The sequence below is a fragment of the Phaenicophaeus curvirostris genome, chromosome 9 (genome assembly GCF_032191515.1).
Source record: "Phaenicophaeus curvirostris isolate KB17595 chromosome 9, BPBGC_Pcur_1.0, whole genome shotgun sequence".
In the NCBI taxonomy this organism is placed as follows: domain Eukaryota; kingdom Metazoa; phylum Chordata; class Aves; order Cuculiformes; family Cuculidae; genus Phaenicophaeus; species Phaenicophaeus curvirostris.
The window spans coordinates 5793535-5814183 of NC_091400.1; the positions used below are offsets into that span (position 1 = coordinate 5793535).

A 20649-nucleotide genomic window follows, 5' to 3' on the forward strand; every position below is an offset into this window, starting at 1 on the left:
GAAAGGATGGTTTATGAACTGTTAGTAAGGCTGAGAAAATTCAAACTTCTTAGAACTCACATGAAGCACTAAATGTGTGATTGTTGTATGGTTGTTTGAGCTCCGCTTTCTCCATCATTTGTGTTATAACACAAATGGCAAGCTTTCCATTTTGCAATATACAAATATTTTCAAAGCTTTTGTGTTAATCGAATGTAATGCCCAATCCTGGTATTTCTAGGTCTACCTGTACCTTTTTAAATATTAAAAAAAATCATTTCAATATAGCATCATAGAATCATAGAATAACCAGGTTGGAAGAGACCCACTGGATCATCGAGTCCAACCATTCCTATCAAAATATATACACAACCTTCATTAATTAGCATTATATTAATGCTATTTTTTCTTTTTCTCTTTCAGAGTTAACGCTCTATCACCACAGAGGGCAGCAATGGGAGTATGCAGTTTTCTATTGAAAAGTTCTCTCAAGAGCTCATGATTTCTTTCCACCTCGCCTCTTAACATTTCTACTACTCCGCAGACATGGCTCACCACACAAGGCCTTCCAGATTAGTCAAAAAGGAAGAGTTAGGCAAAAGGAAAAATAACCAGGGCAAAAAGAAATCTAGCCAAGTGAGAAAGAAAACCACAAAGACTTCTACAAAAGCTGTTAGCTCTGGAAAAAGCAAAAAGCCAGCGCAAGAAAAAGATGTTAAGAAAAAACATCAAGAAAAGAAACCGATCATGAGCTCTTCAGGTAGACTTCTCAGGAGCAGTGTAACCAGAACCTTGTCTGGAGCATCTTGGGTGACTTTGGAGAAAGCTGACAGTATCCTCTTTCATAACCAGGATTCTTTCAACATCAATGGCTTTACAATGTCTCTCCGTAACCGATCGTTCTCCCGTAGGTTGTCCCAAACTCCAGTTGCAAAACCCAAGAAAGCTGCAGCACAGAAAAGGCTAGAAACAAAGGAAAAACATGAACAAGAAGCCCTGGTAGTAGTAGAAGAAAAAAATGTTGAAACAGGTGAAAGAGTTTTTGAGCAAGATTTAGCACAAAATGAGTTAGTTCCTCTGCCTGCAGAAGGTGCTACATGTGGTGTTGGCGAAGAGCCTGCTACCACGTGTGCCACTCAGGACAAAGAGGCAGGAATACCTGAAACAAATGACTCCATTCCAAGCAGTCAGGTAACTGCTGATGATTCAGAAGCATCAGAGGTGAAATACGAGCATGAAAACCTGCCCTGTGAACAAACACCCAGCGATCTTGAGATGGGTAGTTTGGCTGAAGCATTTATTGAAGGTGCTGTGCCGGTGCTTCCATCTTCTCCTTCTGACCCTGTAATCACCTCTGAATCAATCTCGAAGGTGTGTGCAGAGACTTCCTTCGACCTGGTGCCTAACAGTAGAGAACCTGACTCCAGTTCTGTTGATACCTCAGACCTCAGCTCAGTGGTACCGTTAGAGGAGTCGGTCCCACTTACCAAACCCCACATTGGGGCAGAGTCGGACCTGGTGCTACCTAGTGAAGAGCAAGACTCAAATTCTGCAGCTGTAGTTACCTCTGAGTTTAACTCACAAGAACATTTATTAGCAGATGCAAGCTCACTTGCGAAGTCTTGCTTGAAGGCAGGCTGGGATTTAGAGTCTGAGGATAAAGGTGTTTGTTCAGAGTCCAGCTCTGTAGCTGCCGCTGAATCAAGTTTGCTTTTACATTTCGAAGGTGCTAACGCTGAATCAAATTCGCTTTTACATTTTGAAGGTGCTAGGGCAGGATCAAATTCACTTTTACATTTTGAAGGTGCTAGTGCTGGATCAAATTCATTTTTACATTTTGAAGGTGCTAGCGCTGGATCAAATCCGCTTTTACATTTCGAAGGTGCTAGCTTACTTGCAGAATCCCACATGAAACTGCCTGTGGATTTTGTACCTGTTCACAAAGAGCTCGACTCAAATGTGGATTTAAGCTGTACAAGAGAGAATTCAGAATCTTACTCAAAAACCATATTTACAGTATGTGAACCGGTTTCTGATACCTCTTTAAACAATATTCAGGTGGGGGACATTGAACAGCTTGTTAAATGTATCGATGCAGAGACATTAGTTTTGAATTCAGGTTGTGTCCCCACTTCATCTCCAGAGTTAGAAAAAAGCACAGTCAATAAAATCTCTGGTGAAATCTCCGGACAATTCTCTGAAGGTTTTGTTTCGGAGTTGCCTTCAAGCACGGAAATCTCTGCTCCTGCCTCAGAAAAAGCCATAAATGCAGATTTGCCAGCTGACTCAAGACTGCAGCATAATGATTATTCATCACAGCTGGGAAGTGTCGGAGTAAGCCTGAATTTGGTTCAGGACAATGTGAGCGACAGTGCTGAAGCAGTAGAGGCCTCAGGGCCATCCTCCCTTAAAAATCCAGCTGGTGATTACCCTGTTCCGTATTCATCCCTGCTCCCTATGCTAGAGAAGAAGAAACGAAGGCGTTGTGGAGTCTGTGAGCCCTGTCTGCGGAAAACAAATTGTGAAGAATGCAGCTGTTGCAGGAAGCGCAAAACTAGTCACCGGATATGTAAAAAGAGAAAATGTGAAGAACTGAAGAAGCCACCGCCGCCAATCATGCTGCCTTTTGAGGTAAGCCAGAGGAGTTACACATTAAGTCACTCTTTTGAGGCTTGAGATCCAATTCTGCAAAGGGAAATAAATGCTGGTCACTGCAGAGCTTCAGAGAGCTTAGGCTCACAGGTTGTGTAGAAACTTTGTGTTGTCATCTGTAGAGGTATAGATCAAAGTGAGTTGGGGTCATTCATGCTGTGTAAGTGCATAAAATCAGAGGTAAGTACGGCTTTAACGCTGTGTTCCAGATGTTGGCACATTGGCCAGATGATTAATTAATTGAGGGCATGAAGAGATGAGAAAAATTGAAGGGTGGGGAAAGGATGAGGATAGTCTTAAGAGACTAAATTATTGGAGAGAGTCTGTGTTTCAAAATACTTAAGGTTAAAAAGCAAGGGAAGGCAGGCTGTTTGCTCTTTAATTCAGGTAAAATAATTTGCTAGTGATGACAGATTTTGTGGAAATAAAAGCTTCAGGATCAAATAGTAGCTGCATTTCCCCTTTCACATCTCTCTGCTTTTCTAATTGCCTGTTCTTCTGTTTCTCTCATTTCATTTCTCCTGCCTGTCTCCCTTTGTCTTTTACCACATCCCCCATGCATACTTTCTTTTTCTGTGTTTCCTCCTCATTTTTCTGATTCATCAGCCTTTTATAACCCAGGTCATTACTTTTGGAACAAAGAGGAGGGGAAAAGACAATCTGTATGTCCCTGTGATAACAGCACTCACCTGAGAGAGATCAGTTCAAGATCAGGCTTTTCATCAGGTAAGTAGGGAGTTGAACATAGATTTCCCACATCCCAACTGAATTCCCTGACCTCTGAGCTGTGGAGTTAGCCTCTGCACCTCCATGTCCTGCTGCAAGCGTTCTGCTTTGTATGATCCAGTGGTACCCGAGCCATGGAGTGGAAGATGCTGTCTCGGTAGTTAAGTCACTGGGACATTTGCCTTGGGATGTGGGAAACTGAGGTTCAAGTCTCTGCACCAGCTTGCACTCCAAGTGGAGCAGTTCACGCTGGGGAGAATGCACCTGCAAAACCTTTCTGGACAGCAGTTTCATTAAAATAGCATGTTCTGACACTAGTAAGAAATTCCTGTCAGCTGCCAAGATCTCAGGAGACCTCCTGTTTTCCCCACTCTATGTCCTGTGTTTACCAGGATTTGCAGAGAAATCTTTTCTGTTTTTAAAGCAGGCAAGCAGAAAGAAAAGTCCTTTAGCGCTTGGGGGATGGGATATATTCCCCCATTGCAGAGGGAGTATATTTTAAGTTATAATGTGTAGGGAAATAGTTTCAAACAGCTTGGCTCAGAATTCACTAAAAAAATATCTTTGTGTCTCAACTGCTCCCAAATGCTCTTTAAAAAAAGAAAAGTGAGAATGACAGTTACTGAAGCTGTCCTGCTAAAAAAAAGGACAGCTATAATGTGACTTAAGATATATATTAAAACAATAAAGGTGGTAGAGACTGATCCTGACTTTTTACAACCAAAGGGGAGTGACATTCTGTCCTGTTGTACATTTAGTCATTGGGGTTAAAGAAGCTCAGGGGGAAGAATTGGTGGAGTTGAGGTAGGAAGTGATCTAAAAGCCATGTTTTAAAAAGGGTTTTGGCAGGGTGGGTGGAAGAAGCACTCCAGCTTTTCTGTCAACCTTTGTTTTCCAGGCTAAACATACTTCTTTTCTTGTTGCTCAGGCTGACCTTCTCCTTGCAGATTAGCTTTGCCCCCTTCACCCTTGTCCTCTTCGGGCGCTCCTTTTGCTTTCTTTATGAGAGATTCCTTGTTTTTATTCTTTTCTTTGGCAGCTTGGTGTGCTTTTATTAAACTGGTTGCATTTTGCACAATGCATTTGGAGCTGCATCAGAGGCCTCCCTCATTTCTCGTTAAATTTTGTATGACGTTTCAGAGTACTGAACAGAGGAAATGAAATATTCCTGACATTTAAGAACATGTCAGGTATTTTCTTATAAAGTTGTATTTGAATGAAACCTGGTGCCTTTTCAGATATTCGTAGGCGCGAGCCTTGCCTCGTTTGTAACCTCTAGAAACTGTGCTCTGAGAAAGTGGAAGAGGAAAGTATTTCTACAATGTAGATACGTTACGAGAGCTCTTTAAAGATGTTGAGGGGGAGTAGTGGGGAATGGGAAACGCTATCGCACTGTTTGCAGCTATCCCTTAGATATGATTTATAGCACTCTAGAAGGGAATCCCATTGTGTTTTCCTGAACTGGTAGGACTGGAACTGGGACAGCTGAGACTTCTGTGACAGTAACATGGACAGTAAGGTGTTTCAAATAGTGTGTTTCAATAGTTGTTTTGTCTGGCAAAAAACCCAAAGCTGTAGGTCTCTGTCCATGGTATGGAAAGTGAACATCATTAAGAGAAATGAGGTAGAATTCAGTGCATTTCTTGTTCAGAAGTCATGCATCTCATGTTGGTGGATTGTAAACATTTTTTGGAGGTGATTCACTGGGAGGAGGGTGTAGGGGATAGACACACTCTGCGCGACCATGGTTTAAACATTAGTGTTTTGCCTGAAAGCAAATTATCTGTTATCATTCTAACTAAATAATGCGAAAGGGGGGCTGCAGGAAAGCTGGGAAGGGGCTCTTTATCAGAGGTGCAGGGATAGGATGAAGAGTACTGATTTTAAGCTGAAAGAGAAGAGTTTTGTATTAGGTATTAGAAAGATTTTCTTTCCTTTGAGGAGGGTTGCTCAAGAAGTCCTGGATGCCCCTTCCCCGGTGATGTTCAAGGCCAGGTTGGTTGAGGCTTTGAGCAACCTGATCCAGTGGGAGGTGTCCATGTCCATGGCAGGAGTTTGGAACTTGATGGGCTTTAATGTCCCTCCCAGCCTAAGCCACTCTATGATTTGGAGTGGGACAGGGCAAATTTTCTGTCACAGTATGTGCCAGTCAAGTTGCGCCAGGGAGGTTCAGTTTAGGTATCAGCAGGAAATTTTTTTCACTGAAAGAGCTCTCATGCAGTGGAACAGCTGCCCAGGGAGGTGGTGGAGTCACTGTCCTTTAAGGTATTTAAAAGATGGGTAGTTAGGTTGCTCAGGGATATGGTTTAGCAGTGGACAGGGATGGTTGGACTTAGTGATCTCGAAGGTCTTTTCCAACCAAACGATTCTGTGATTTAATGATTCTACTTGAAACTCAGGCCAAGATGTATGGGGCAAAGAGGGCATAAGAAGTGTGGGAAGAAGGAATGAGAAATGCATTTTAGATTAGCTTTTATGAAGAAATGTTTTCCTGTGAGGGTCGTGAAGCACTGTCCCAGGTTGTCCAGGGAAGTTATGGCTGCTCCATCCCTGGAGGTGTCCAAGGCCAGGCTGGATGAGGCATTGAACAACCTGATCCAGTGGGGGTGGAACTGGATGGGCTTTGAGGTCCCTTCCAACCCAAACCATTCTGATTCTATGAAAGTCATAATGAAGTTAAGTAGAGCTCTGTATGTTAAATGGCTGTAGGACAGCGAGCACAGGCATTGGCGGTACATGAGTACTGTTTAAGATACGCAAGTGTTGTTTTTCTTTAAGAACTGGTGTGGATTTGCAGTTGTAGGGAGTAAGGCCTGGGTGGTAGAAGTCATGAATGTAGCTGAAGTGCATATTCCAACACACGTACCCATGTGTGCACAAGCTTTCAGCCCTTGGAGAGTATCGGTTGCATGTTTGGAGCTGGTATTGGTTACATTAGTGTTATTTTCATTAATTCACACATAATCCAGATAAAGATTTGAAAACTGTATTGGACTTGAAAAATATCACTTCAAATCAATACCCAAATAAACCTTCAGTGATGGTTCACTTTGCTGAATGTAATGGGTTTTGCAGGGGTGTGACATCATGAAAGTCTGGATAAAGCATTGTGGGCTCTAGTTGACAGCCCCTCTGGGTACTGATATTGTTACACGTGATGCCTCTCTTCCCAGGGTTTCACACCATAGCTGCTCAGTTAGGAGTTGGTGAAGAAAGAGTCTCAAATATATAGGGGAAATTTTTTTTTTTGCTTACTGATTTTTTTTTTTAATTGTAAGAGTGGCCTGGTAAATAAAAAAATGTAAACAAGCTGTGAAAAGAAGAGGAAAAAAAGCTTTATATTGGGTTACTGTTCCTCTCAGAATGAATAATCATAGAACAACAGAATGGTTTGAGTTGGAAGGGACTACTAAGCCCATCCCATTCCACCCCCTGCCATGGACAGGGACATCTCCCACTGGACCAGGTTGGTCTGAGCCCCATCCAACCTGGCCCTGGACACTTCCAGGGATGGGGCAGCCATGACTTCCCTGGGCAACCTATGCTAGGGCCTCAGTGCCCTCACAGAAAAACATTTCTTTTTCCTATCTAACCCAAATCTCCCCTCTTTCAGCTTAAAACTGTTCTCCCTCATCCTATCCCTGCACTCACTGATCAAGAGCCAGCTTTTCTGTAGGCCCCTTTTCAGTACTGGAAGCTGCTCTGAGGTCTCCCCAGAGCCTTCTCTTCTCCAGGCTCAACAACCCCAACTCTCCCAGCCTGTCCTCGCATGGGAGGTGCTCCAGCCCTTGGGTCATCTTTGTGGCCTCCTCTGGACTCGCTCTAGCGCACTTCACAGTGAAAAGAGGGTTTGACAAGTTTACCTACGCGGGGGTGTGATGCTTCCAAGACTGCTGGTTTCCAAGCTAGTATAGCTGTTACTGAAGCCTATTTCACAGCTACTTTCTACCAAAAAGCATGTTTCATTTCAAGAAATAAGGTGAACTTAAAGGGTTTCATAACATGCCAGTGGAGCTCCTCTTGCCCCAAAGACCATAAACTGTGAAACCGGCGGCTGCAAGGAGCTCTGGTCTCCAAAGGCTTCTTTCTGCAAGGCTTGCCAAGGTCCCCGCATTCCAGGGTCCTGCCTGGGCAGGGAGCCCTCTGGGGCTGAAAGTATTTGGTGGTGGGGGGAGAGCTTTAGTTTGTGTTAGGAAAGGGACCAGAAGTGGTTTAGTGCGACCTGGAGTCAGGGAGAAAAGTCAGGGCACTGAACACAAGGTCACTGGATTAACCAAGGTGCCTTGAGACATTTTATTTACCAGTTGTAATCTGAGTAACATGGAAATATTAAATAACAATAAGAGCCTGCTTGCTTGTGGGTTTTTAACACGCTACTGAATGCACAGACCTATTTAAAAAGGATGCTGCAATTAGAGGCGGTTGGGAACTTTCCAGTAAGCCATTCCTTGAATGGAAAATGCTGATTTAACAGAGCACTTTCACAGCTACTATCCGTCTTGATGCAACTATTTTGGGGAGAAAGTTTCTTGAGGTTCCAGATGAAATCTCTACTTTAAACATAAAGGGGAGGGAATGATTAGAGCAGCTTGGTGGTTGGGGCTTTTTGCCTGATGCAGACCAGGTGCTTGAACTTTGGTTTCCCGTGTCCCGTATGTCTCCTCTTGAATTTTTTAAAGGTTTGCTCTGCTTTTGGAGCATAACCAAATGTCGAAATCTCAAAAAAAAAATTTAAAAAAAGCAAAGTGGAATTCTTGTTTTGCAGCCAGACTTGGCTATAATCAAGAAATTTAGACTTTGCAGTATTTATTTTACAATGGACTCCAGAAATATTGAAGCCAGTTAAATGTTAAAATGAGGGCACGTAAGAACACTCCTCTGGAATAGGATACTGGAGAGTTTTGTAAGGGTTTAGTGCGTGGGCTTGTGGAGTTTGAGAGCGTGTGGCAAAGATGAGCAGAGCTGAGAACACCTTACCCCATGATACAGGGCAGGCAGTCGGAGCGGTGCCGTCTGCTCTTATTTTACACACAGTAAGACCCGTGGGTCTGTAAAATAATGACAACTCACTTTTTTTTTTGCTCTTTCCTGTGATCCTGGATGTGGACTATCATGCAGCCTAAATTACAGGGAAATGAGTTAGTTTGGGGTGTAGTTTTTTTCAGAAGATGCATTTAAAAAGTTGCCTCTTTGCTGCTGCTTATTTTCCGTGCCAGCTCTTACAGCTTTTACAGAGGAAATTTTTATTGGAAGAAAGGAGGTTTCTTTCCTTCCTTGTGTCTGAGGACCCATCCTAACAGGAGGGGAAACAGCCTGGCTGACAAGGAAACCTGAAACGACTGTCTAAGTGCTGTCCAGTGCACGCAACAACTCAGGCACTAGATCAGAACATGGATGCTTAGGTTTCTAAGCAAACAAAACAAATATTTTTAAAATATTTATTTTCTGGACTGTGAAGCATCTTAAGTAGCCAAAACTTGCAAAGAAGAATCAGATCACTGAGCATACCTACCTCTCATTTTTATTATGCTTAAAGACCCTTGAAGCCTTGGGCTATTTTAGGAAAATATTTCAGATCAGTACTTTTATGACCCCTGATGCTAAAGCCTCTTGAATACAGTACTCTGTGCGACAAATGCAGAGCTATAACACAAGGTAGCATCTGGCAACAAAAATGAATAAGGGCTTCCTCTTGCTTGATTGCAGAACTTGTGTCCTCACATCTGAGCACTTGCACTACTGAGCTGATTTGCACCAGTAACTGGATGGGAATCACCCTTGTAATTTAGCAGTAGATAGAGAAAATGGTTCTAAATCGCAGTCTGTAGCTGCTGAAAAGTGTTTCTTCTTCATTTTTTTTTTTCACTTTTTTCACTGTAGCACATAAATCCACAGCCAGCTTTCTGGTTTAGGTGTCAGTGGCAAATTGTTTTCGAAGTGGGAAGGCACCAACAAGGATCATGGGGTCAACTCCTGTCCCTGCACAGGACAGCCCCAACACTCACACCGTGTGTCTGAGGGTGTTGTCCAAATACTTCTGGAATGTTATCGGGCTTGGTGCCATGACGGCCTCCCTGGGGAGCTGTTCCAGTGCTCCACCACCCTCTGGGGGGAGAACCTTTTTCTAATGTCCAACCTAAACCTCCCCTGGCGCATCTTTCTGCCATTCCCTCAAGTCTTGTGAAATGCTTCAGTGACTCCTGTTGTGTGGGAGATTCCTTGTTACTTCGGAGTTCCAGGTGACACCCTGGGGCTCGATGTTAAAACCTGCAGTAGAGCTGTGACCTCTCCATCCTCCTTCCTTCTAGATGAACCCTTTAAAACGGGTGCAGATGTGGGGAAGCAGTTGCATTTCATGTTGATATGGTGGCCCATTCACATCGTAACCCATTAGCAGTAGGTTCTTTGTTAGGTGCTGCAGGAGCAGGTGAAGACGGAGCCTTTTCTTGTGTGTGTTGTAGGCAGCAGCTTGTGGTGGGTGCGTGGGGTCTGTGTGAATCTGCTGGCTCCTAAGTCCATCTTCCAGTCCCAGGTGGCATTTTTGGTGCAGTGCAGCAGTTCCCTGGGTGGCAGGTGATGAACGCAGGTACCGAAAATAAACTCTCCAAGACTTGTTTGGGAGTTTTAGAAACCAAGCGTCCTTTATTATAGTGCTGGACGCATGGAGGAACGTTTCCATCAATCATACATCTGCATGTCAGGTGTCTTGTTGGCTCCTGCGAGTGCCAGGGTGAGGAAACGGATCAGCCCCAGGCACTTGTGGTGTCACGGTGGCTCTCGCTCTTCCCAGGATGAGCTGGGGAGTGAGGAGGGGGATCACCTCCTCCTCCAGAGGTGCAGCCCATCACCTCCTACTGCTCCTCCAGAGGTGCAGCCCCCCCCCCCCCCCCCCTCCAGAGGTGCAGCCCCCCCCTCCTCCTCCTCCAGAGGTGCAGCCCCCCTCCTTCTCCTCCAGAGGGGCAGCCCCCCCTCCTTCTCCTCCAGAGGGGCAGCCCCCCCTCCTCCTCCTCCTCCAGAGGTGCAGCCCCCCCCTCCTCCTCCTCCTCCAGAGGTGCAGCCCCCCCTCCTTCTCCTCCAGAGGGGCAGCCCCCCCTCCTTCTCCTCCAGAGGGGCAGCCCCCCCCTCCTCCTCCTCCTCCAGAGGTGCAGCCCCCCCCTCCTCCTCCTCCTCCAGAGGTGCAGCCCCCCCCCCCCTCCAGAGGTGCAGCCCCCCCCCCTCCTCCTCCAGAGGTGCAGCCCCCCCCTCCTCCTCCTCCTCCAGAGGTGCAGCCCCCCCTCCTCCTCCTCCTCCAGAGGTGCAGCCCCCCCTTCTCCTCCTCCTCCAGAGGTGCAGCCCCCCCCCCCTCCTCCTCCTCCAGAGGTGCAGCCCCCCCCCTCCTCGTTCACGGAGCCGCGGGGGGGGGCGGTTCTGTGTCCTCGCCTGACCCCGGGGCCGCCGCCAGCGCGCGTGGGCGGTCGCCCCCTCGCGCCCCCCCCCGCTCCGGCTCCGCGCTCTCCGCGGCTCCAGGCCGCGCTTTGCGTTCAGCCCGCGCGGTCGGCACCCTTTGTCCGGGCCGGGGGTGGGCGGGGCTAAGCGGGCCGGGCCGCCGGCCCATTGGCTGGGGGCGGGGAGGGGGGCCGGCCCTGCGCGCGCCGTGCCGGGGCGGGGTGGGTATGGCGGGAAATGTGGGCGTGGCGCGGGGCCCGCGCGCTGCGGCACGGAGCAAGATGGCGGCGCTGTGAGCGATGCGGGGCGGCGGCAGCGAGGCCGCGTCCCGGCCGGCGGCGGCGCCGCTCCCCGCGCCCCGGCCCGGCGGCTGGGCGGCCGCCTAGGGGCAGCCCCCGCCAGCCCCCGACGCGCCGGGCGGCACGGGGACCCGCGGCGCCGCCGCGCTCTGACGATCAAGCAGCGCCCGTCTTTGTCGCTGCCGACTCACTCTGCCCTTTGGTGTTTTCTGTAGGTCCTGACTGAGAACAAGAGGCCTCAGAGGAGGAAGCAGAGAGCTTTGAAGGTAACCGAGCGATCACTTTCGCGTTTGCCCCCCTCCCGCTTGTCACGCGGGAGCCGAAGGGTTAAGCGCTGGACTCGCTGGGAAGCGGCGCTTTGCTGCTCCTCGGGAGATTTGCTGCCTTTAAAAGCACGGGAGGGGTCTCCCTCTCCCTCTCTCCAGCGCCTGGTGTGCACGCCTGACCCTTCCCGCACTGACTGCAAAGTTTGCTTCCCACGGCATCCCGTGTTCCCGTTGGTTTCCTCCAGCCCGGCTGCCTCCTTCCCAAAAGCGACCCGGGCGTTTGGGTGGCGTTTTAGTGCCCAGATTTAACGGGATCAGAAATTCAGTGCGAGGCCAGCAGGGTGAGGGAGGTGATTTTCCCCTTTATTCCTCTCTTGGGAGACCTCATCTGGGGTATTGTGTCCAGTTCTGGAATCCTCAACATAAGAATAACATGGAGCGGTTGGAACGGGTTCAGAGGAGGCTACAAAGATGATCGGAGGGCTGGAGCACCTCCCAAACAAGGACAGGCTGAGAGAGTTGGGGTTGTTCAGCCTGGAGAAGAGAACGCTCCAAAGAGACCTTATAGCAACCTTCCAGTACCTGAAGGGGCTACAGGAAAGCTGGGAGGGGCTGTTTACAAAGGCTTGTGGTGATAGGACGAGGGGCAATGGGGATAAACTGGAGAGGGACAGATTTAGACTAGACATAAGGAGGGGTTTCTTCACTATGAGGGTGGGGAGACACTGTCCCAGGTTGCCCAGGGAAGCTGTGGCTGCCCCATCCCTGGAGGTGTCCAAGGCCAGGTTGGATGGGGCTTGGGCAGCCTGATCCAGTGGGAGGTGTCCCTGCCCGTGGCAGGGGGGTTGGAACTGAATGGGCTTTGAGGTCCCTTCCAACCCAGACTGTTCTATGATTCTGTGAAAAGTGGAAATTTTATGCTTGTGTTACTGTAGGTTTGATTTTTTTTTTTCCTTTACACTTCAGAATGCCCCAAATGTAGTTTACCAAAATTTCCAACAGCTTTCAGTTTCATGTAGTTATAGGTTTCTTCAATGTCTTTAAGATGGTTATCTTGCACAATAACAAAAGATAGGTGTTTCAACTGGAGATGTTTCAGTTTTTATAACAAAATGTGACTTAATACGCTCATGAGTAATGTTTTTTTTAAAAAAAAGTAATAGGTAGCACAGTGATAATTGTATCTTTCAGTTAGTCTTCAGAATATTTTTAGTAGAAATAAGTCATTTATTCTGTTGTTTCAAACTAACATGTTGGAGGATGGTTGTTGCAAGTAAGATGGATGGTACATGGGAGATAAGGAAAATAAGAAAAAATATATGTTGTTAAACTTACTTAGTAGAACTATTCTCTTAGTGAAATATAAGTAGTGATAAGACATGGGGCAGTGGGTATAAACTGGAGAGGGGCAGCTTTAGACTAGACATAAGGAAAAATTTCTTCACAATGAAGGTGATGAGGCCCTGGCCCAGGTTGCCCAGAGAAGCTGTGGCTGCCCCATCCCTGGAGGTGTCCAAGGCCGGATTGGATGGGGATGTGAGCAGCCTGATCCAGTGGGAGGTGTCCCTGCCCATCGCAGGGGATGGGGTGGAATTAGGTGTCCTTTCCAACCCAAACTATTCCATAATTCTAAGATAGTTTCGTATTGTTTCAATACGTTAAAATGTCCAAAGTTATTGAGTGCAGTGGATTTGATAAATGCTGAATGTCTATGGTGGAATTTTCTTTGGAAACACCTCAATTTCTTGTCAGTTTTGCTACAGTTCATGTTTTCTTATCAGTTTTTTTACATGCTGTTACATGTTACAAAAATTCCCTTAAAGGTGTTACAATTTTCTAAGACACAACAAAGTTAAAAGTGAAGATTAAGTAAGTAGCAAATAACCATCCTTGATTTGCAAGTCTGTCCAGCCTAATGGGTTCCTGTCTTTTCATGTGGTAGTAGTTGTGCAAACCATCTCCCTGTGTGCTAACAGAAGTTGTGGTTGCACAATACTAACAAGTATTTTCTTTTCCTTTCATTAAATAAACTAATCTACTGAAAAATCAGTATTTTTCATGAAGTCATGGATATGTTTTTAATTACTCATGCTAATTGTTGTTGCTGTTGTAACGTAGCACATAGGTGTAGTTAGAATTTTAGCCTTTGTTCGTTCTGTGTTTTGTGTGGTTGATAGTAGCGTGCAAAACACGGGCTGTTGGTAGGTGAGTTATTCAGGTTTGTAACGTGTAACCGGTACAACACCTGTTCTGCGAAAGCGTGAAACATCTGAGTGGGTTTGGGGACAGGTGTCTGCGATAGGGGTTCGTGTGGGTCTTCACATTTTCCTCAATTTGCCGCTGTTTCTGATTTGGTGGCAGGACAGGTTGCTTTGTACTGTGCTGTCATTCCTCTCCTTTCTAAAAAGCCTTCTGAAGAGTTTTTTTTCCTTGTCTCTTATATGAAACGGCTTGTCTGCTGTTGTGTGTGCGCAGTGTCATGTGTTAGTCATTGGGCTTGTGTTTATTTCTGGTTTGACTTTTCCTTTGCTGAATTGATTCTGCGGTGTTTCCTCTTTGGTTTGAGGTATTGTTCTTCGTGTTTTCTAGTACTTGTCTTTGTTTTGTGGTGCTGAAGTGTATATTGGAAGAGTTTGTTTACTTGTGTGCACCAAGTGAGGCATGATGTCCTGAAGGTATCTCATGAAACATCTGTGTTGGGGTTGGTGGAGTTTTCCTTTGGTTTTGGAGGGGAGGAGGGAAGCTGGAAATCTCAAGTTGTGTTGCAGCTCTCTGTCAGCTGCAGTAGACTTAGGAAAAGCTGTGTAATTTACAAGGACATCCTTAGAAATATGACGTTCTGGTCTATGACTCTGTAACCTGGCTTTTGTTATCGGTGGGACTACCATCTAAAGTGGTGTTGTCACATCTGTTGGATTATAACCTCAACATTTGATTTAATGATTGTTAGTAATTGAGAGTGTCTGGCGAGGGTCACTGTCAACATTTTAACAGAATATTTTCCTTTTGTTTTGGCTCGTGATGTGCTTGAGATAGCTTATCTTTCTTAAAGGTGGCTCTTAAGCGCTTTCTTCTAATAATGCATGAAATTAGTATTTTTCTAATCCTCCCAAGTTTTGCTAGGTACACATTTATTTACTTGGAGGGTAACTGCTCTTTCTAATTATGCTTCATAGGACCAACATATTTATGGATTCTTCTGTACAGGGTGAAAATAAGCAATGCTTTCAGGTTGAAAATGGGTTGAACTGATAAAACGTTAAGACTAAAAGTGATTTTTCATTTGTTACTTGTCATTTTCCGCACTTGTGTTTTAGTACTCCATTCTGGTTATTGTAGGAGGAATCATTTAGGAAATTATTCTGTGCCATAAATACAGTTTTCTCTGTGTTTCATTTGTAAGAACACCTGAAACAGTCATCACTTCTAACGAGCATGTGCTCATTGAAGAAAGAGTCTTTGTGAGTCCATAGTAATGGAGGCTAAGGAAGGAGTATGCTGGTAGCTTTAATTACAGTTTGCGTTGTGTGATTTTCCCAGTTAAGCAGATACTTCTTAAATTTTATTCCTCATAATGGAAAGTCTATATAGAAAGGATTGATATTTAAAAATTCATTTGCCTGCATTTCAGAAGGTGTTTTATACACACCGTCTCACTTACTGTCATGTTCCTTTTAGCCATTTAGCAGTTTTCTCACTCGGTTTGGGCGGTGCAGCTCCCCTTAGCAGTTTGCTGTCACAGGCAAGTTGCTTAACACAGAGCTCAGAAGAATGGAGCGAGTGAGCAGGGTGTCGTTCTGTCAGGGAAATCCACGGATGAGGGTACAACTGGTGAAGGACTCCAGCCCGTGGTCTTCCCACTAGGTTCTGTGGAGCCGAGGCTGCCACTCAGGCGTGGCCGCAGGTGTTCGCTGCATTGATGGAGACTGGAAAAAAAACAACAGAAAGGTTGAAAGAAGGGAGGAAACTGTGGGAAAGATCCGGAGTAATATATGCAGTGCGAAGTGAGTACTCTAACTGCCTGCACGTTCTTTGTTGTCTGGCTGATTCTGTTTGCGTGTTTATGCATAAACACTAATGGTAATCGTGTGAGCCAGAAAAGCACAAACGGTGCCTGCTAAACTCTGTAAAATCCATTCAGATTAAGCCAAGCCAAAAGCCAGACGTGACTCAGTATCTAGAACTTCTGGTTTGTTTATAAACATCATATTAGGAATGGTAGAGGTTTCATTTCCATCAAAGCTACAAATATATATTTCAACATGCTCTTAATTTCTCCCCTCTACACATACTAAAGATAGTCTTTCTTATCAAAACCAGCTTTAAATATATTAGGTTGGTTTGGCAGACCTGCTCTTGCCCTTGTTTCAATGCAGTTTTAGTTTTTTGCTTAAAGAAGATGCTTTTTTTAAGGCTCATATGTGTTACTGAGAGTTAAGGAAAGTTAACTGATAACGTTCATAGTAATGCTTTGAGTGAGCATAGACTGAACTGGTTTTGAACATTTATTCTAAATTATGGCGTAATGCAAAATGTCTGCTAGAATATTTAGCTGAAAGAAATTAAGTTTTAATACATTTTTTTCTGCCTTTAAAATAAGATATGAGCAAGTCAGTGGGTGGAATTGTGTTGTAGTGGAATTTTACGGAGGAATAAGAACGATGTAAAAGAAGTTAGAAAGGATGTCCTCTTTTTCTTTGTATCTTTAAAGGGACATAATCACCTTGGAAAGTTTCCTTTGCTTTGAGTACTGTGTGAAAGTGTCTGCCTATTTCTTAGATGCCTTTTTTGTTTTTTTTTGATAGGGAGAGATTACTTTTGGTGTGTGTGTCCTACACAAATCATTTAACTTTTATTTAAAAAAATAAGATAAGAAACTTAGCTGTTAACCTAGAGGTTTTTTTAAAATAAGTTATCATTTTTTTGGAAGAAATGTTGTTTTAAGTATGACCTTTTTCGAGCTGGGTGTGTGCCTGTCTAAATGGGATTCAGGATTTTTTTTCTCATGGTAGGCTCGTGTGCTTCCTTTGATGTACGTGGGGATGATTGTGGTTGTAATTTAGCAGCACACTTCCCCGAGCAGCCTTTCCAGCGCTTCCACGTGAATGTGCTCATGTGCGCGTACGAAGCGCTTCTGTGTGTTGTTTGTACAGCACTGCTAAGACTACTCCTGTATGTAGATGCGTTTCGAATGGAATCCTAACAAAGAAGCCCTTTGTAAATGGTCTGTAAATTATTAATCTTACTCTTGTCGTTTTCTGATCCTGAATTTTCCCAGCCGGTTTCTGAGAGAGTTGCAGCCTGTGAGCTGGATGGGATGCAGAGATGCTCTCCTTCTCTTGCCCCCCCAGGTCCTGCAGAGCTCCAGTGCTGCTCCCCCTCCATCCACCTCCTCCTCGGGACCCCTGGCTGCTTGCTCAGCAGCAGCAGCACCACCACGCTGCTCTTTGTCCCCACAGTGAATATTGAGGGAAGAAAGGGACACTGTCCTTTGAGAGGAGCATGGGGAGGAGTAGGGCTTTCTCTTTTAACTCGTTTGTTGCTGTAACAGAGCAGTTGTGAGGATAGCAACACTCCTCCTCTTGGGGAACGAGGCTGGGAAGTGTTGAGTGAGGCCAGGCTGAGCCTGGTGATTACAATGGGTTTGGAGGATTTTGCACCTTTTAAATTACTATTTATAGACTTTGAATGTCCCTGTGTGTTTTAGCACAGTGCTGCATCTTCCACTTTAGCTGATTTTGAAGTGAAGCTTCTTAAAAAGGTAAAAAATGTGTTTGCAGTAAAAAATGTCCTGAAATAATGAGTGAAAATAACATAGTTTGTGGCAAGGAGGAGCAGTGTAGGTGTGTAGATGGAGGACAGATGCATGGGTGTATTCACGCACGGTTCAGGTGTTCTTAGTGAAGTTACAGAATTAGGAAATAAGTATTTCCCTATTCCAGGTGTGTGGGTTTGTTGATATTATTTGTATTCGCTACTGAATTATGAGCTTTATTGAATACTTGCGCTTGCTGTATGTAATGTAGGTATTGAAATAATTGAGATGGCTTTGCAAATTCCAGAAATCTCTTGTTAGTGTTTGCTGTTTGTACCTTTATAAAAAGTGCTGTCTAGAAAAGGCTTGGAAAATGGGCACTGCCTGTCCAGAATACAATGCTGTATTGCTAAGCAAGGTTGTTCATTGCTTTTAGTAACAGATGTGGGAGAAAAACAGTGAGAAGCCCCAAGCTTGTTTGGCACCAGCTTTTAACTTCTGTGGTTTTTTTTCCTTTTTGTGATGTTATACTAAGATTTTTTATATTGAGTGTTATTGAGTATAAGAAAGTTAATTTATCCAGTACACCAGCAAAATTGACATTAGTAGGAACCTATGTTGAGACCAAAAGATTTCATTCTTACTAAAAGAAATTCATAATTAGAGGATTTCCTTCAGGAGGTGAGAAGAATTCTTGCATTCTTACAAAGCTGTTTTCTTTTTAAATGTCAGATACATGAAACTTAAGTATCAAGAAAAAAGGAAACAGGAATTACATATAAGTAACTAACAATAATCAGTTCTCATCAACATATGTAAAATTAGTATATAGAATGTATTTGGCTATCCTCATTGTCCCAATGGCTTTAATATTAAGCCTTTTGGAATACTAGAATTTTTCAAGGCTGAATTAAAATTGAGTGGTTTGTGTCTTGACACTTGACTGTGAATTCCTTTCTCAGTCAGTGTTTTGTTGGTGTTGTCTGTATTGTTTTAAAATTTAATTGATGCTGTGTAGTAAAATTTGGCTCTGCATTTAATTTTCCTAAAATAAAGTGAACTTTTGTTGAAATTGTGAATAAGAGGAGAAATTTCTGCATATTTAAAAATGTAAATGATTTATTTTTGAGGCAGACGGTCACTGTCTGAATTCTGCAATGCAGACACCACTGTCGGTGCAGCGCAGCTCCAGAAGATTGCTGTTATTCTAGTACGTGAGTGAAAGTTGGCACGCCTCTAAAGAGGAGCTGGAAGTTACACAGGCTAAATTCCATTTTAATCTTTATTTAATAGACGTGCTAGTTCTGATAGAGACAGAAAAGAAACAGTTTGCCATGTTTTAGGCTTTTTTCCTTGTGAGAATGAGCAAACCACAGATGCAAAATCGTAACAGTGTTGCAGTTTTGTAGCTTGATGGCTTAAATGATTGGCTTGGCTGTTTTTCTCTCTTTTATCTGAATTTAGCTGCTCCTCTGGCCTATCTGTCACCACCTTTTCTGCTGCTAAAGAGTACTCGTTACTCCTTTTAATCTTGTGGCACCTCATCAGTTTTACAGCCAGGCTAGAATATACTCACAACATAGATGTTTGCATTCGGAGAAGACTTGCGTATGACATTTTGCCAGGTGTATTTGCGACCTATGCTGATATTTTTGAGCGAGGGGAAACTAAGCGTGTGAGGGCAGGTTAGCGTTGTTAACTTAGTGTTGTCTGTCCTTAGCAGATCTGGTCTGGGAGCCGCTACCAGCATGTAGTAACTTGTAAATAATAAACTTGATTGTACAACAGATGGTTAGGTGCTTAAAGTGGGTCCTACATTGAGGAGCTGACTGTCTTCCTGGTTAGATTAAAGAACAGGAATGTTGTTAGATTAACAGTTCAGAGCTCTACTGAACTGAAGCAGAAGGAACAGTATTACCGTGTATCAGTTTGGTTCACCTAGGACCATGCCAGTGATCGCTTGTTCCTGTCCTGGGAGGTTGTAAGGCTGTATCAAATTTCCCATGGATGAAAAGTGCATCGAAACACCTAACAAGATGCTTCAAAGATTCTTTACTCTTTGTCTCACTGCAAAAACATGCACCATAGTTCCAGTCCAGACTTCTCTGGCCTTAAGTTGAAGTCATTGAGTCTTGTTATACTTTTGTCTGCTTGAACAAGGAGCCGTCTGTTATCAGCTTGCTTTTCCACATAGCCGCAGTTTGTGGCTTTTCAATTTATTTTTTCCTTTGGTAATTGCAGAGAGTGTGTAGAGAGTGAACTTGAGGCTTTCACTTCGAGATGTTTCAATCCTTTGTCACTCTTGGGGTCCTCCAAGCCCTCTCCAGCATATCAATATCTCGCTTGAATTGGGTTTGCCAGAGCTGGACGCTTTATTCCACCAGCAGGTGCCCAAGTGCCAAGCAGAGGATAGAAAGTAACCTGTCTTTTCCCAATTATGTTGTTAATTATGCACCCAAGAATCTCAGTAACCCTTTTGGCTACGTTGCAATAGGAGTTTCTATAGTTACTGTGCAGTTGGTTATTGACTGTGTTAATGTCCTCCTTGGAGTTATTGCTTTCTAAGATAGAAACCTGCATTTTGTATATATAGTACCGTGTCTTTGTTGCTGAAGCTTCACCTTTATCTGTATTAAAATGTTTGCTTGCAGGTGGCTTGCCAGTTAATTAAGAAGGCATAATGTCTGATCTTTTCACTACTTGCTATTTTTCTGTCAGTATTAATTTCATTGTTCTTTCAGATCATTGCTAAAAATGTTAAACATATCTGTGACCTGTTCCTTGAAGACTCTGTTAGAAACAGGGTGAGGATTCTCGTTTACACTTAAGGGCCAGGTAGTGCTTTCTTAATGCTTTGGTGATGGTTTCAGGAATGAGTAGACCACAAGAGACATTATCTGAGTGGGTAAGTTCTTTCATCTCTGCCTTTGAGCGAAGGCACGTTAGGGGAAGGTTGTATGAGGGAATACATATTGCTGCTGGTTGTATGGTTTGTCTTGTGGTTTAATTGAGTGCTGTATTTTCCAGAGCTGCTAGTGTCTCGGAGTGCTCTATTTCAGTATTGAAGACAAATGGTTGAGTAATTCAAAACACCAGTAAAAAGCCCAACCCTAACCCAAACAAAACAAAACCTGCCAAGCAAGAGGCTTGTTTATGTTTGCTTCTGTGGCAGACAAAGTACTGCAGTGTTTGGGTTTCTTTCTTAGCACATCCATTTCTTGAGTTTCTCCGTAGAACGGGGTGTCCTTCTCTGTGCACGTTTTCTTGCTCCGGTAGCTTTCATAGCCTTGAGCTCTTGGGCTCTATGAATCACAGATTCATAGATTAGTTTGGGTTGGAAGGGACCTTAAAGATCATCTAGTTCGAACCCCCCTGCGATAGTCAGGGACATCCCACTAGATCAGGCTGCCCAGCTTCCATTGTTGATGGAAGCAATAATTTGAATTTGTGGCTGAGAGAGCCTGTTTCTGAGCATTAATCCGGTAAATACACTTCTCTGGAGGTCACCATTTGAAGACTTTAGGAGTAGAATGAGTACTCTCTAGGT

The 20649-nt window shown here is 44.4% G+C and overlaps 1 protein-coding gene across 5 annotated transcripts in view; it reads left to right on the plus strand.

Moving 5' to 3' along the window:
- Positions 1 to 415: 415 nt before the first annotated feature.
- TET1 (tet methylcytosine dioxygenase 1) overlaps positions 416 to 20649 on the plus strand; it is a 69352-nt gene continuing 49118 nt past the window's right edge. For 4 of the 5 annotated variants that reach the window (XM_069863417.1, XM_069863418.1, XM_069863420.1 and 1 more), the window contains exons 1-2: positions 416 to 2610; positions 11297 to 11347. In XM_069863417.1, the coding sequence (XP_069719518.1) occupies positions 526 to 2610; positions 11297 to 11347 (2136 nt within the window). In that variant the 5' untranslated portion in view covers positions 416 to 525. The remainder of the gene's footprint in view (positions 2611 to 11296; positions 11348 to 20649) is intronic. The other variant, XM_069863419.1, reaches the window with a different exon arrangement.